The sequence below is a fragment of the Copidosoma floridanum genome, unplaced genomic scaffold (assembly GCF_036245765.1).
Source record: "Copidosoma floridanum isolate Cflo_tuat_1 unplaced genomic scaffold, Cflo_Japanese_pri ptg000030l, whole genome shotgun sequence".
Lineage (NCBI taxonomy): Eukaryota > Metazoa > Arthropoda > Insecta > Hymenoptera > Encyrtidae > Copidosoma > Copidosoma floridanum.
Window position 1 is genome coordinate 2,425,442 of NW_028321907.1, and position 14,620 is coordinate 2,440,061.

General features: G+C 42.7%; 1 protein-coding gene across 1 annotated transcript; it reads left to right on the top strand.

Moving 5' to 3' along the window:
- The first annotated feature begins 1,322 nt into the window (after window positions 1-1,322).
- On the top strand, window positions 1,323-13,984 carry LOC106641291 (uncharacterized). Its single transcript, XM_014355664.3, has 7 exons — window positions 1,323-1,537; window positions 4,170-4,260; window positions 9,715-9,918; window positions 10,238-10,379; window positions 10,461-10,660; window positions 10,759-10,911; window positions 11,579-13,984. The coding sequence occupies exons 1-7, from the start codon at window positions 1,504-1,506 to the stop codon at window positions 12,906-12,908; spliced, it is 2,154 nt and encodes a 717-aa protein (XP_014211150.2). The 5' UTR covers window positions 1,323-1,503; the 3' UTR covers window positions 12,909-13,984.
- Window positions 13,985-14,620: the final 636 nt, after the last annotated feature.

Genomic DNA, 14,620 nt, shown 5'->3' on the forward strand with positions numbered 1-14,620 from the left:
TCACGATTAAAAAGAACGTGTATCAAGTGTAGATGATGTAAATGAAAATCGGTAATTTCAATATTGGGATGGTTCAAGGTGCCAGCGACGGAAGGAGAAGACAAGAGAGACGCCTTTTTTTTCAAGCTCATCGGTCTCGAATCGACCATCACTGCCATCGTATTTTTAGTCGCGTACCTCGCAAAGGCGTGAATGACCCTGACATCTCAAGTTTTTCGATGCAGCAGCGGAACGGACATTCCGATGGGATTATTCCAGCTTTGTCGACGAAAAGAAAAAAAAAAAAAAAAAGCTCGATCTCTCATTTGACCAGCAAATGTTTCATCTTCTTGCCTCTAGTACCGCTCACAGAGCCCATACATTTAAACCCGAGTAAGTAAAGTATACACCGACGATGGCTGTGCAAGCTCAAGCTGTTATACATCATATCCACACACTCGTAGTCTCTGATTCCTCGTCGTTTGTCCATCTGTCTACGGTAGACGCGCGAAAAAGGCGGAAAGAGAAGCCGAGGAAGTAAAAGACAACAACGCAGCCAAAGACCCGCCACCCCCTATATGTATACATGTATACACCAACCCCCCGAAGGTGCATGTATTGTACATATGCATGCATGGTCGCGCGTATAAGTACACGCCAGCCAGACAAAGCGCGAGGGAGGAAAAAAAAAAAAAGAAAAAGAGTATCTCCAAGCGCTAAAAGGGAGGAGCGTATACACCGGCAACCACCGGCTTTTGCAAGGGACGTGCGAACGAAGAAGGGCCACAAGTGCCGCGTGTGCATATAGCTCTCTCTGTGTGTCTTTACCTGATACTAGCTTTTTTTTTTTTTTCGCCCAAAGGCTATATGCAACGTATGGACGTGTACCGTCAAAAGAGGGTGTAGCGAAAAAAAAAAAAAAAAAGAAAAAAAAACAGTATCCAGAAAAGAAGACACGCACACGGTATATCGTAAAGTTGCGCGCGCCACGTGACGAAAAGCGCGAGAGCGCGGGAGTGAAAAAAGAGAGAGAGAGAGAGAGAGGAGTAAAATATAATCCAACGCTCGCCTCCGTGTGATATCTCCCGTACAGTATTATACTCGTACACAGCGCGTAAAGTCGAAATTCTAAATCCGTCGTGCGCTCTCTCTCTCTCTTTTCCCACTTTTCATCCTCTCGTTCGCGAGCGCGGGTATACAAGTAGCTCATCGTTGCGTTGGCCCGGCCGCGCGATATTAGTCGATAATCGCCTCTGTTCCGCGACGCTAGACGCGGTTGCTTTGCTTTTTTTTTTATTTCTTTTTCCTCCTCCTCCTTTTTTGTACGGGTTCGCTAGTTCTTTCGTTATTTTCGTCGAGTGGTTTTTTTTTTTTTTTTTTTTTTTTTTTCGCCGAGGGATCGCGTTACAAGTGCGCTTCATACGAGGAAGGGCAAAGTGCGTTTCGAAGGAAGTAGACAAGGAGGCGGTTGTGGTGGTGGTGGTGTTGGTGGTGGCAGCTGTTGCTGCTTTCGGGGGCGAGAAGATGATTCGCGTGGACGAAACCGATCCTGTTGGCGGTGAGTGACTCTGTATACATATATATGTGTATTTTTTTTTTGCAATACAAACGCGATATGTTTGCATTTGTTTACTCGTGGTATCCTCGTGAAATTTCGGTGCGCTTGAGCTTGCGAAGCTTCGATCGCTCGCTACCGATCACGCGCGATCGGAGGCAGTTTATTTTTTTTTTTTTTAGTACTGAAACCCCGTTTTCCACGCATCGAAACAAGTAAACGAACGAATCTTCCTCGCGAACTGCTCCAATTGCAACCAAGATCCACCGTGGGAATAGCGCCCCGTCTTGGGACTCTCTAGATAGCAATCGTTAAAAAAAAAGAAAGAAAAAAAAAAAAAAATCGGTCAATTAGCTTCACGTGAGTACAGATTGATCATTATATGTATATCCAACTCCAACCAGTCACACACGCCACTATATAACGCGAACGAGTGAACAATTTGCATCAGCAGGAGTAAATACGTACGTGTAAGCGAAGAGGGAAGGTAGTGTGTAAAGTATAATTTATCTGCCTTCTTTTGTAATATCGATCGAAAGCAAGTGTAGGTATACAGTGGCTGGGAAACTCGCACCGGTGCAGCCGCTTCTATTATTATTGCAGTAGGTACACACCCGAGGTAGCACCGGAATTCACGATTCTGTCCCCCTCCCCCCCCGCCTCAAACCAGCACTCGGGCTAATTAAAGTAAATGCGCTTTGTGTTCGAATTGAGGTGAGCCCGCGGCGTATGTAGCGTACGCGTATAGCTGCACCTACATATATATTAATTCGATAAAGGAAAAAAAAAAAAAAAAAACAATAATCGGATGCACGTGTGGAAACAAGAACAAATCACCGGCGTCAAATGGAACGGGGGGGCTGGAGGAGTGGAATCCAATCACAATAAGTCGAGTGCGCACTCTTTTGCCATAAGTTCACGGACAATGAGCGCGCGATCGTTATCTTACATAACGATAATAACGTAGACACGCTCAAAAGAGAAAATGGTAAGGAGGAAGAAAAGCGCGAAAAATTCCCACGTACAAGTAAGAGGCGCATAAGTGTATATATATACATATGTGCATACGGTCGCATTATTCAGATTATAGAGTGAAAGCGAGGGTTCGGGTGCGCCGGGGGTCTGTTATAATACGTACATGTATTATTTGCGGAATGTGGAATTGGAGCAGTAGGAGATTTACCTACACGAATCTCCTCTTCTCCCCCCCCCCTTGTCTGTCGCCCGTGTATCTATATACTTACAAGCTCGCAAAGTTTATTTCGGATCGCTGGTTGTTCCTCCCCCCCCCCCCCCAATCTGCCTCCAGAGGTGTATACATGGATCCGACAACAATCGGCTCAACTGGTGCGATGTGTGTTACATGTACGGAAACTGTACCGCCGTACACGCGAGACGAGTGCTCTTGTCTTTCCACTGCTTTCAGCCGCAACTGTGAAAATTTGTATTTTCAACTGTACAGGTCGCGAATCTGGTCCCTTAACTGTGCGCATACATGGAAAATAGTGGACAAAATACACTCGAGTCGGCTTTGTAGTTGCGACTTTTGTTGTAGTAGCGCGTGTACCTATATATCTTACATTCACCCCATGGAGATATTATACTTCTAATATGCGCGCTCGCTGTGATGCCGAAGCGCTCCCAACTATTCTTAGTTGTGTTCGAGTTAGAGCGCGAGAATTACCACTCTCTGGCTCTCCCTTTGGGCTCTTTCTCTCTGGTGTGTGTGTGTGTATATGTGTGTATTATATTAATGATACCGAGAAGAGCGCTACACGATCGGCTATAACTTTTCGAGAGGGGAGCTTTCGTTAAACCGTGTTAAAAGCTCCTTTTTCTTCTTTTTTGGCCCATCGATTGGAGATGGTGTTTTACGTAAGGGCATACGCGGAGCTTTTACTATTTTCGCTTGAGTTTCACCTTTTGATTGAGGCTAATTCATAAGTCACCGTATTGGTAAGACCGGTAGAGGTGTCGTTGCCAATATGACTATGTATAGCTTTAGGGGGGGGGGAACTTTTTTCGATTTTTTCATCGCAAACTATGATTACCAGAAAAAAAGGGGTGTTTGACAATGTTTTTTTTTTTTCATTCGAGACAGTTTTGATGAAAAATCGAGTAAGAGTTTGTTGATCGGTAATGTACGCAAACGCATTGAAACAGACTGTAACTATATAAGTAGACTTTTATGGTTCAATTAACAAGTGTTATTTCTTCTGTACATCTCAACTCAACTGCGTATTATCATAATGTTCATTTATTACGATTCATTCGGGTAATTAACCGAAAGCTCTGCCAAAACGTGCTTATTGAAAATATGAGTAATTAGGACAACCGAGCAAAAGTTTGTTGGGTCGTTTCACTCGCCACCGGCATCGATCAGTTAACTGGAAAATTGCCTAACACCGTTTTAATCCTCTATTTTTTTCTTTTTTTTTTTTTTTTCACCAATGTAAGGTAACAATTTGTTTACACAAGTAACACATGTACGTATGTAGACACATATATATCTTTGAATGGGTATATAATTCACTTTACCTGTCGGACAATCAGTATATATACGTTATACTTCTCAATGACCGTTAAAATAAAGATTCGATTGTATTAATGGCGTGTAATTTTGATGTGCTTTCAGAACTCGAGCCGAGCTTTCCCTACCGAGATGTCATTGTGCGCAAAAACGTCGAGTTCAAGGAGTACTACGACATCGAATCGGAAATCGGCAGGTATGGATTATTTGATGTTTCAACGCCGTCAGACATCACGGGGAGTTACGTCACCCGTAAAAGCCGAACGATACATGTACAGAGAAAGGAAGGGCAAACCGGCGCCACGAGAGCGAAAAGAGAGAAAACCCAGTATAATATACGTATGCGCTTATAAAAGCTCTTTTTTTTTTTTGTTGGCCGGTGTACAACAGCCAGCCAATAACCGCGCGAGAGAGGGCGGAAGAGATGAATCGCGAACGGCGCGCCAGTCAATTTTGATTATGGCATCGTGTTTGGCAGGCGTTCGCAGACGCGCTCCTCGGATCGGCGGACAGGAGGAAGCAGCGGCACATCGCGTGCTTCGCGTTTCGAAATACGAGCCACTCCCCCGCGTGTTTTTCACCCCCTCCCCCTCTCTTTCTGTACTCAAACCCCCCCCCCTTCTGGGTGTATACATTATATGATGCGTGTATACACGTTGTAACGTCGAGCTGAGCTTGGTTTTTTGGCTCGAGCTTTCAAGAAGACGTAGGCATTGTTATACTTTACACGCAGTTTCCTCAATGGATTGTGGGTTTTTTTTTTTTTTTTTTTTTTGCACTCGCGGGTGCAGTGATTCACTTTTGCGCGATGTTTTCGACTTTATCGTGTATACCTCGGTTTAGAAATTTAGAGTCTCCGACCCGGGTTCACTTGGAAAAAAAAAAAACGCGCATTGTAATTGAATCTCCGAATGTGTCTTTAGGCGATGCATCAATATGATGTGCTATATGTATTATTTATATGAGTTTGTTTTTCGATGCGATTGTCCGGCTATTTCGAGACTGGCCGAGCGAATCAAGAGAATATAGGTGTGCATCTATCACGAGCATTTCGGTGCGGGGAGCACGTGTCAGGGAAAATGCTTGCCGAGTCAATTATTGGGTAATGAGACGAAACGAAGAGACGGTGGAGCGCTTTCGCGACGAGAGAGTATACCTGTACGTGTACACTTTGCGTCACGATAAATAAACTTTTTGGTCGTGCCCGCTTGGTTTTGTCGAGCTTGTGTTATGTATATATGTATATTGTTATTAATAGAGCAAAGTTTTAATTTGTTTTTTTTTTTTTTGTTGCCCCACACTACACTTTGTGAGTTAAGAGGAAAAAAAAAGAAAATCGTGGGAGTAGGTATATGTATTTTATTTTTATCGAGAAAAAAAAAAAAAAAAAAAAAAAAAGGCGGTGGATGTATACATAATGATGCGTGAGAATGTCGAGGTCAAGAGCGATTGTTAACTTGGGAGGGCGTCCGGTCTTTCTTGCTTGCGCTCATAAACCAAACGAAATTTCTTCGCTAGAGCGGACGCTCGTAAATCCCGAAAAATATGCATCACCAGTCCGCTGATGAATGCCACCCCGGATCGAAGCTAACATTATATTTCAAAGCTCGCGTGCATGTTGATCTCTAAACGGTGTTACGTGATGATTTTTTGCGTCTTTTACCAAATTTCCGTTGATTTTTTTATTTTTACAAGAAAAAATAACGCGTTATCTTAAAATATGCTCGTAGCTTGGATGTATCACCAATAGTTGTGTAGCCTACGCATGATATTCAATCATGTTTGCTTTGAATTAAATAAAAATTCTGAATATGGTTGATAGCAAAAAAAAAAAAAAAAAAAAAAAAAACAAACAAGTGAGGGATGGAAAAGTAAAACTCCTGTGGTTGTCGTAAAATTTAATTTTCGCGATAGTTTGTTTCACTTTATATATTCTCTGTTATATCGAAAGCTATATATCTTTTGAAATTATCAAAAAAAATTTCAATTTGGTTTTTTTTTTATTTTTTTGTTTTTCATTACTGTAAACGCAGCAAATTAGATAATATGTGTTATCGTGACCTCTGATTAATTCATGAATCTTTATACCTAATGGTTTTTGAAAGTACACTTGGATAAGTGTAAAATGAATTTAAATGTCCAATTCATTATCGGTATCGCCTTTGTCCGACTCTCGTTAATTTGACCATAAATTGTTAAGTACTTGAGAAAGCATATTTTAATTTAACTGTCAAGTGTATTAATAAAAATGAGGTTTCTTGGTCAAAGTTTGATATACTTGCATGTACCCAATACTTGGTAAGTTTATTGATTTTCCAAGAAAAAAAGAAAAAGCAGGTGAAAAAATAAATTCAATAAAATTAAAAAAGTGTCGTAATTTCAGTATAGCATTGAAAAAACAAAAACAAACTACTACTGTGCACGTAAAAATCGAGTACTTCCAATGATTGGATGGTAAAAAAAAAAAAAAAAAAAAAAAAAAAAAAAAAATCACGCATCAGGACAGCTTACAAATACGCTTCGATGCACATGCTCGAAAAGCGAAAAATTCCTCGGGAATGATGATATACGCATCATAAAAAAAGAAACGAAATGACTTTTCGAGTGACGTATACGCAGGTATACGATCCAACGAGCCGATCGAGTCATCTTGCCACGTGCAAATATATAACGAACAAACGAATGAATGAAAATGCAAAAGCTCGTTCTCTCGAAACGGAGAGACCGGCGAGTCTCGCTCTGCGTGCGGCTCGTTACGTTTGGATTAAAAAATAATACCCACGTACAGGTATATATATAAAAACATAGAGGAGCGAGATATATGCGAGCACGCCGGGGTGCGCGTCTAATCAAGGTCCCGTCTATAAATAATCGGCTAAAGAGCGTCTACGTGTACACCGGGTCATTGTGTAGAGGGTGGCACTGTACAAGCTTTAAGAGACGGTAGGTGCACGCGTACAATAGCAAAAGGGTTGGCGCGCCGGGTAGACTATATACCCTAGCTTGGGTGTGCTCTTGACACGCGCAGGGGTTCACCACGGTCTAGGTATATATTATATACATTCAGAGAGCCTCTCGGATCATTCGTTCACGGATGCATGTATATACATATTATATACCATCACCCGCACCCACAACGTGCACATATATATATATATATATATATATATATATGCACACTTGATGGAGCCAGGAGAGGATAAAAAGTACGTGACTTGGCTGCATTACAAATCGGCCGAGTGGCTATATGTGGGTATACGCGATAAAGCGCCAGCCGATCTCTACGCCCCCCCCCCCCCGATGCAATGCGGAGGAGGAAGCGTGCGTGGCGCGCCGAAAATTCGTTGTCGTCGCCACGGAGATTCGCGTAGGACGCGCTCGATGGCCCTGAGGGCATGGCCACTGCCGCTATTATGTCCCACCGTCACCGATGCGGCTTTTATAATTTATATATATATATATATACACTTGCTTGCTTACGGCATTATAATATATAATAGGTATATATACGTTTGCGCATGAATGAGCGTGTAAATATAGGCACATGGTGACCGGATGTGTGATGTGTCTGATTTGGAAATTTTCGGGGACTGTATACGTAAACACGAGTGTGTGTGTGTGTGTGTGTGTGTTGGCTATTTTTGTACAATCCTACCGAAAACAGCGTCATGTACGTGTATGGTGCTGGGAAAAAAATAAATAAAACCAAATAAAATAGTTACGAAAGGAACTGATCGGAAATCGGTAGTGTATATATACATATAGGTATGTTGCTCAAAATAATACGTTTGTGTCAAAGTTTATCTTATCCATGGGACGTTTAACTAATCACCTGGGATTTTTTTTTTTTTTCATATGTTTATTTTATCAAGAATGTTTATTCGTGATCGTCCACCCTTGTCTACGTGTGGAGCAATATCAATCGGAAAGAAATGCCGTTTTCATTGACTATTCGAGAATAATTTCAACTTGAGGACGGCGGGTAATTTAAATATTGCCTAAAGTATATAAGTGAACGGAGATTTCAAGTAGTACTTGCCGCGTTGATAAAAATTAGATCCTATTACTTGCGATTCAAATTATTTTTTGTTGATTAGCTTGTTCTGTACGTATATGCACGCGCACATAAATCTCTGCAGTTTGCGATGGCGATTTTATGGGCGAATAGTATAGGCACAATGTCTTTGTACACGTATACGATTTTTTGAAATCGGTACTGCAATGGACTCTGGGAAAAGCCGATGTGTACGTGTGCGCATCTTCGTTTCCAAGAAAATGAACCAAAGTTACCTCGTATACGTGCAAAAAAGACAAAAGCGTAGAAATGTTCAGCCGATCGGGAAACACGAGTGTGTAGGCACTTAAAGTTGACGGAGCTACCGATATTTCTCGATTTCGTGAAATAGAAGACATCGTGAGGATGACGATGTTCGCCGAGGGACGTTTGGCTCCAAAAATACCCACGTAATGCTTCCTGACAGCTTCTACCGCGCCGGGTATACATACACATTATACATATATTAATGGCCGGAATCGGATACTACATTACATCGGAGCATCGTCTTCGCGGCGCCTCTCCCACTCTCTATACTTCTTGTATCGTTTGTTTGTTTCTTCTTTTTTTTCCTTCGCTGTTGAACGCTATACTTTTTTTTTTTTTTTTTTTTTCTCCTTCGAAACTTATTCGAAGGTAATTGTCATCGTCCTTCGTTTCTCCTGAAAATGATTATTGCCATGCCCATACAAAGGCTCGACAAACAATGTATATATCACATGCAATCAAAGGTTACGCATGAAATGAAAGGTCGCAAAAAACACCCAAGTCCATTTGTCAAGACGATTATTCAAAGGTTTATCGTACACGGCTCTAGATTGGAAAAAAAAAAGGTAAAAATCATCGATGCAAAGGAAAAAAAAAACAATTTGACACTTTTGTACGCCTACACGCGTGTTATGTCTACGTATATTGTTATATTAATACAATAAACGAGCGTACGTAGGCCGTGGAGTTTTTTCACCTACACACAGCCTAGTTGTACTCTTTGTAGACAGCCATCCGACTTATGAGCAGAAATTCCGGTGTTTCGCGGTATGTGGCTCGGCGCCAAAATTTATTTCCCCTTTTGATGAGCGAGAGAGGATGGTCGAAACAACCGCGGCAGATCCGAGGAGCGACGCTCCGTTGCACTGATGCGCTCCGTGTGTTGCTAGTTCTGTTCCAAAGTAATGTAGGGAAACGCAACCACCTACGTGATTTACTGGCGCGTAAACTGTTTTTTTTTTTTTTTTTTTTTTTTATCAATTTAAGGAAATGTATAATTGTCTTCCTATCGTCATTGAAACCCATCGAAACAAATAAAACGGCGTGACAACTACAGTCTCTCTCTCTCTCTCTTGGTTTGAGTAATATGTGCGCGCGCGTAAGCCAATGTGCAAGTAAGTATATATACTTAATTGGCCGAGCAAGAACCGGCTAAACAATGGTCCTCGCTGCCAAACAGTACCTACATATGCATAGAGCGCAATAGTGTCGAAACCTGCAGCTTTCCTTTCTCTCGCGATCAAATCGGTGTTGTTGTACGATTGATATACTATATGTGTAAATGTCTGTAATATTTATTGTTTGCCGTTTGCGTGTATATTTTCGTAGAGGGAAGTTTGGCACGGTGTACCGTTGCAAGGAGAAAAAAACCGGGCTGTCGCTCGCGACTAAGGTGGTCAACGCCACGAGAAAGGAGGACAGACGGGACGTCGAGCGCGAGGTCGACATCATGAGGAAGCTCCAGCATCCCCGGCTCATACAACTCTACGACGCCATAGAGCACGGCAAACAAATCTACGTCGTCCTCGAGCTGTACGTCCAACGGTTTATTCATTACCTCCCTTCTATACTATAATAGTATACTCAATAACTCATCGAATTATTTTTTCGATTAATACCGAGCCCAGCCGGTTTTATTTTAAGGTGTACACGCGACGACACGTGTGTTTTGCGACGGCCAAACATTTTTGCCGCCGCCGCGATCGTTACATAATTTTTCGCGCAAACTTGTCGTTGGCTTTGAGTGACAGGGGGGGACGCGCTTGTGCGCTAAATTTGTAAACCGCGGAAATGAACGTGCGTCGATTGATTCGTCACTCTTTTTTTTTCTTCCCTCCCCCCTCTGGTACAGGATCGCGGGGGGCGAGCTGTTCGAGAGGGTCATAGACGACGACTTCGTCCTGACGGAGCGCAGCTGCGCCGTGTTCATGAGGCAGATCTGCGAGGGAATCGAGTTCGTCCACTCGCAAAACATCCTGCATCTGGACATGAAGGTTCGCCAGCCGATTTTTTTTCCATATTATATGTGTCATGCGACCCGATGACATTTGGGGGTTTTTTTTTTTTTTCGTTAGCCGGAAAATATACTCTGCCTGACGAAGGAGGGCAACCGCATCAAGATCATCGACTTTGGTCTGGCGCGCGAGTACGACCCGAAGAAGAAGCTCCAGGTGTTGTTCGGCACGCCGGAGTTTGTCGCCCCGGAGGTCGTTAATTTCGACCAGATCGGCTTCGGCACGGACATGTGGAGCATCGGCGTCATCTGCTACGTCCTGTAAGTCATTTATACCACACCCACATTACGAGGGAATAATAGTTTTGCTGGCAGGGGTCGATTGGAGAAAAAAAAGAGCAACTTTTGCGACGTTACAGGTTGTCGGGGCTGTCGCCGTTCATGGGAGACACGGACGTCGAGACGATGGCCAACGTGACCATAGCAAAGTACGACTTTGACCACGAAGCCTTCGCCGACATATCCGAGGACGCCAAGGACTTTATCAAGTGCCTACTGGTCAAAGACATAACGTAAGTCTCGCTCAGCCGAAATTATTACTTACCTCCACATATATGTACTCTCGTATAAGTCGTGTAACAAATATGTAAGTACACGGTTTTTGAGCTCACGTTCCTGCACGACCGCTTCTTGTATGTTATAACGAGTCCATCCTCTCCCAGAAGTAACAATTTGTTTTTTGCATGTACATGTATATTTCTTGTAAAAAAGTTGTGAGAAATCCCAATGAAAGAAAAAAAAAAAAAAAAAGAACAAATGTTTTCAAGAGGATTTTTGTTTTCTCTTTTGTCGTTCGATCATGTACTTCCACACCAAAAATTTCTGTGTACTCCACTGTGGAATAAGCTTTGATCTCGTGTGAATTAACTTCTCCGTCCCTTCAAACCTCCGTCCTCACCTCTGTCAAGAATAAATAAAATTTGAAAAAACCAAGAATCAGAAAAAAAAACCAAGTATATTACACACTGTCCGATAAGAAACAAGTGACATTTTTTTTTTTTAACGAGTAAATATAGTTCTACACGTGTAATAACGAAAATAACAATAGTACGAGGTCGGAAAAAAAAAAAAAAAAAAAAAAAGAAAAAAAAGCATCTTCTGCCCGAAACTAAAATAAGTCACGGACAAACCGGCTCTGGCAAACCATCCTGACGCAGCTCCCGTTGTGGATACTTTCAGAAATCGAGGTAGCGCGAGGCAGTGCCGCGAGCATCGCTGGCTCGCCCGCAAACAGCCTCCCGTCCCAGCAGCAACTGTCTCCTCGACCACACCGATCATCGGCGCTCTGCCGGCCGGTCCGTCGCCACCCGCGGTCCAAGCCACCCCCGCGGCCTCGACGAGCTCCTCTAACCTCGAACTCGACGTGACAAAGGACAACCTCCGCCTGTTCGTGGAGCGTTGGCGCGAGCACCCGGACAGCCCGTACAACATCGAAAACCCGAGCGTCGAGCGTCAAGCCTCCCAGGAGACGGCCTCCCTTGGCGGGCAGAGCCCCTCGCCCTGTGGCAGCATATGCAGCGCCGAGAGCCGCAGCAGCGCCGACAACAGTAGCAGCAACAACAGCGACACCTCTGGTGTTTACTGCCCACAGAGCCCCGAGGCGGGCTGTTACCTTCTGCCCGAGCTGTCGCTCACCGCGTTCGAGAGGCGGGCCTCCGAGGGCGGCAGACTCAACGACAAGAAGAAGGGCTTCGATCCCGCCTCCCAGATCCTCCTCGCCGAGGAGATCATACGGCTCTCGGAGCACCTGAGGTCCATCGCCGTCGCGCCGGCCGGCACCGAGAAACCGAGTGCCGGTCCCACCCCCAAAGATAATAATCACAATACGGGGCGCAAGGAGGAGCCCAACGAGATATCGGAGAAGCTGTCGAGCATAGAGCGCCAGAGGAAGCTCAACGGCACGACCTTCAACGAAAGCCGCAACCTCGACAAGTACAGCAACGACTCGAGCGTTGGTAGCTTTTTCTCGTTGAGGCGGTCCTCCAAGGCGAGCAGTAGTAACAGCAGTAGCAACAGCAACGTCGCCAGCGCGAGCAGTAGCGGCAGCGCGACGGCCACGAGCGTCAATAGTGGTAGTGGTGGTAACTCGGTGGCAAAGCCATCAGGATCGCCGACGACGAACAGTAGGGAAGACAGGGGTAACGAGTGGCCGGGCGTGCGAATGATGCGGGAGATGGATCTGACCCCGCCGTGGAGGCAGTCGGCGAGAGTGAAGCGGCGCTTCGGGGAGACGTGCAGGGACGTGCCGCGGATCGCGACGCTGCAGGACCTGCACAAGAATATGAGCCTCAACGAGCCGACGAGCACGAAGAACCTGCTGCTACAGTTGATCGACGAGTGGAGCGAGGTGCGCCGGCCGGCCGGTCTCGGTGGCCGCAAGAGCATCAGCCTCGACTGGTGCGGCGAGGAATCGGTCGCCCGCAAGTCCATCAACTCGCTCGCCGAGTACTTCCAGTCCGAGCAGCAAAAGGTCGCTGCGGCAGCTGGTAGTGCGAGCTCGATACGCTGAACTCCAGCGGGGTGGGTCTGCGCGTGGGGGTGTTGGTTGGATTTTCATTTTTCTCTCTCTCTTTTTTTTTTTTTATTTTTTTTTTTTATTCTTACCTCGGGATTTGTCTATATTGGAGAAAATACTGCACTTATTACCGATGAACCTGTGCTCTTTGATTCGAAAGTTGTTTTCGTGTACAGTTTGGTATTGTAGATAGTCTTGACATTCCAACTTGACGTACGGCAAGGTCTCGACGGACTTTGCGATGATTTTCGAAGCTCGAGAGTGCGGCGTTTTTTTTCTTCAAATTTCGCTTTCCAACTTCATGTTTATTGACAGTTCATCAAAGATAATCCCAGCGAATATTTTCTGTATACGTTTGGTTAATGTGAATGAAACGTGAATTGTTGCATACCAAAAACTAGAAACAGTTATAAATGTGAATAGAACCAAAGGACGAAGGCAAAAGATGTTCCATTTTGAAATTCAGTGATCACAGGAGAATGTTATGTCTCATAACTGGATGTACCACTAGATCATTCAAGTACCGTTAGTTACAATTGCAAAATTGCAAGAATTGCTTCCTCATTTGCGGTAAAAGAGATCCCGTGGAAAAATGAATAATAAAAGTCACGAAATTATCAAACTTTTCTCACATGGAATAAATAAATTTTAAATTTTTTATGAAAAATCCAAAGATTTTTTAGTTAGACTTGTGCACAGAATCCATAAAATTATGTTATTTGTTGTACTTATATATTATATAAGTATTATTTACTGTTATATACATATAGCTCTATTGAGAATGTATTTGTATTATTTTTTTTTCTTTTTTAAGCGCAAGTTTTATTTGCTGTGATCTTTGCGTTTGTTGTATCAGCAAAAAATGCTGATCTCATGTAAAGCAAACGTCGAATTCTAAATATTATGCTTACCATTTGTGCACGTATGTATACAATATTGTATAGAAGTCTCGATGACATTGTTATCTAAATTAATTTAAAAATTAATTTTTTTTTTCTAATATTCATATTTCGATCAATCTCGAAAGTCTAATATATATATATATATATATATATATATATATATATATATATATATATATATATATATATATATATATACATATATAAGTATCTAGAATCACAATTATTAAATTGTATCTAAAACTTGATCCACGTGTTCCTATGAATTTTCGTCAACGAATTTACACTCACAATTTTTCCACATAAAAAAAAGATGATAATAATGATTGTATACATAACTAAATGCCGAATAAAATAGAGTATGTATTTTTGTATATGATCGCCGAACGGCTGTTGATACTATATGTGTGTATAATTTGTTTTTATGTATAATCACACGTTTTCTGATTTTTTTGTATACAAAAATGGACTTAGACGTCATCGAACACGAATTATTACGAATATATCGACTGCGAGAATTATAAGAATGATGTAAGTAAAATTATATAAGTTTAAGAATATACGAATATTAAGCAAACGAAAAACGTTCCTCGTTTTTTCTTGTCCTTTAATACAACTAATAAAAAAGCACTAACGCATTTGTTCTGATTGACGATGCTTACTTGGCATACTAATAAATTTCAATGATACGAAAAATTTACTTGCCACTTTTAACTAAATACAGGAAAAAAAAAAAAAAAAAAATCACTAGAACCAAATCAATACTTGGACGAAATATGCCATAATTTTTCGCTGTACATTTAT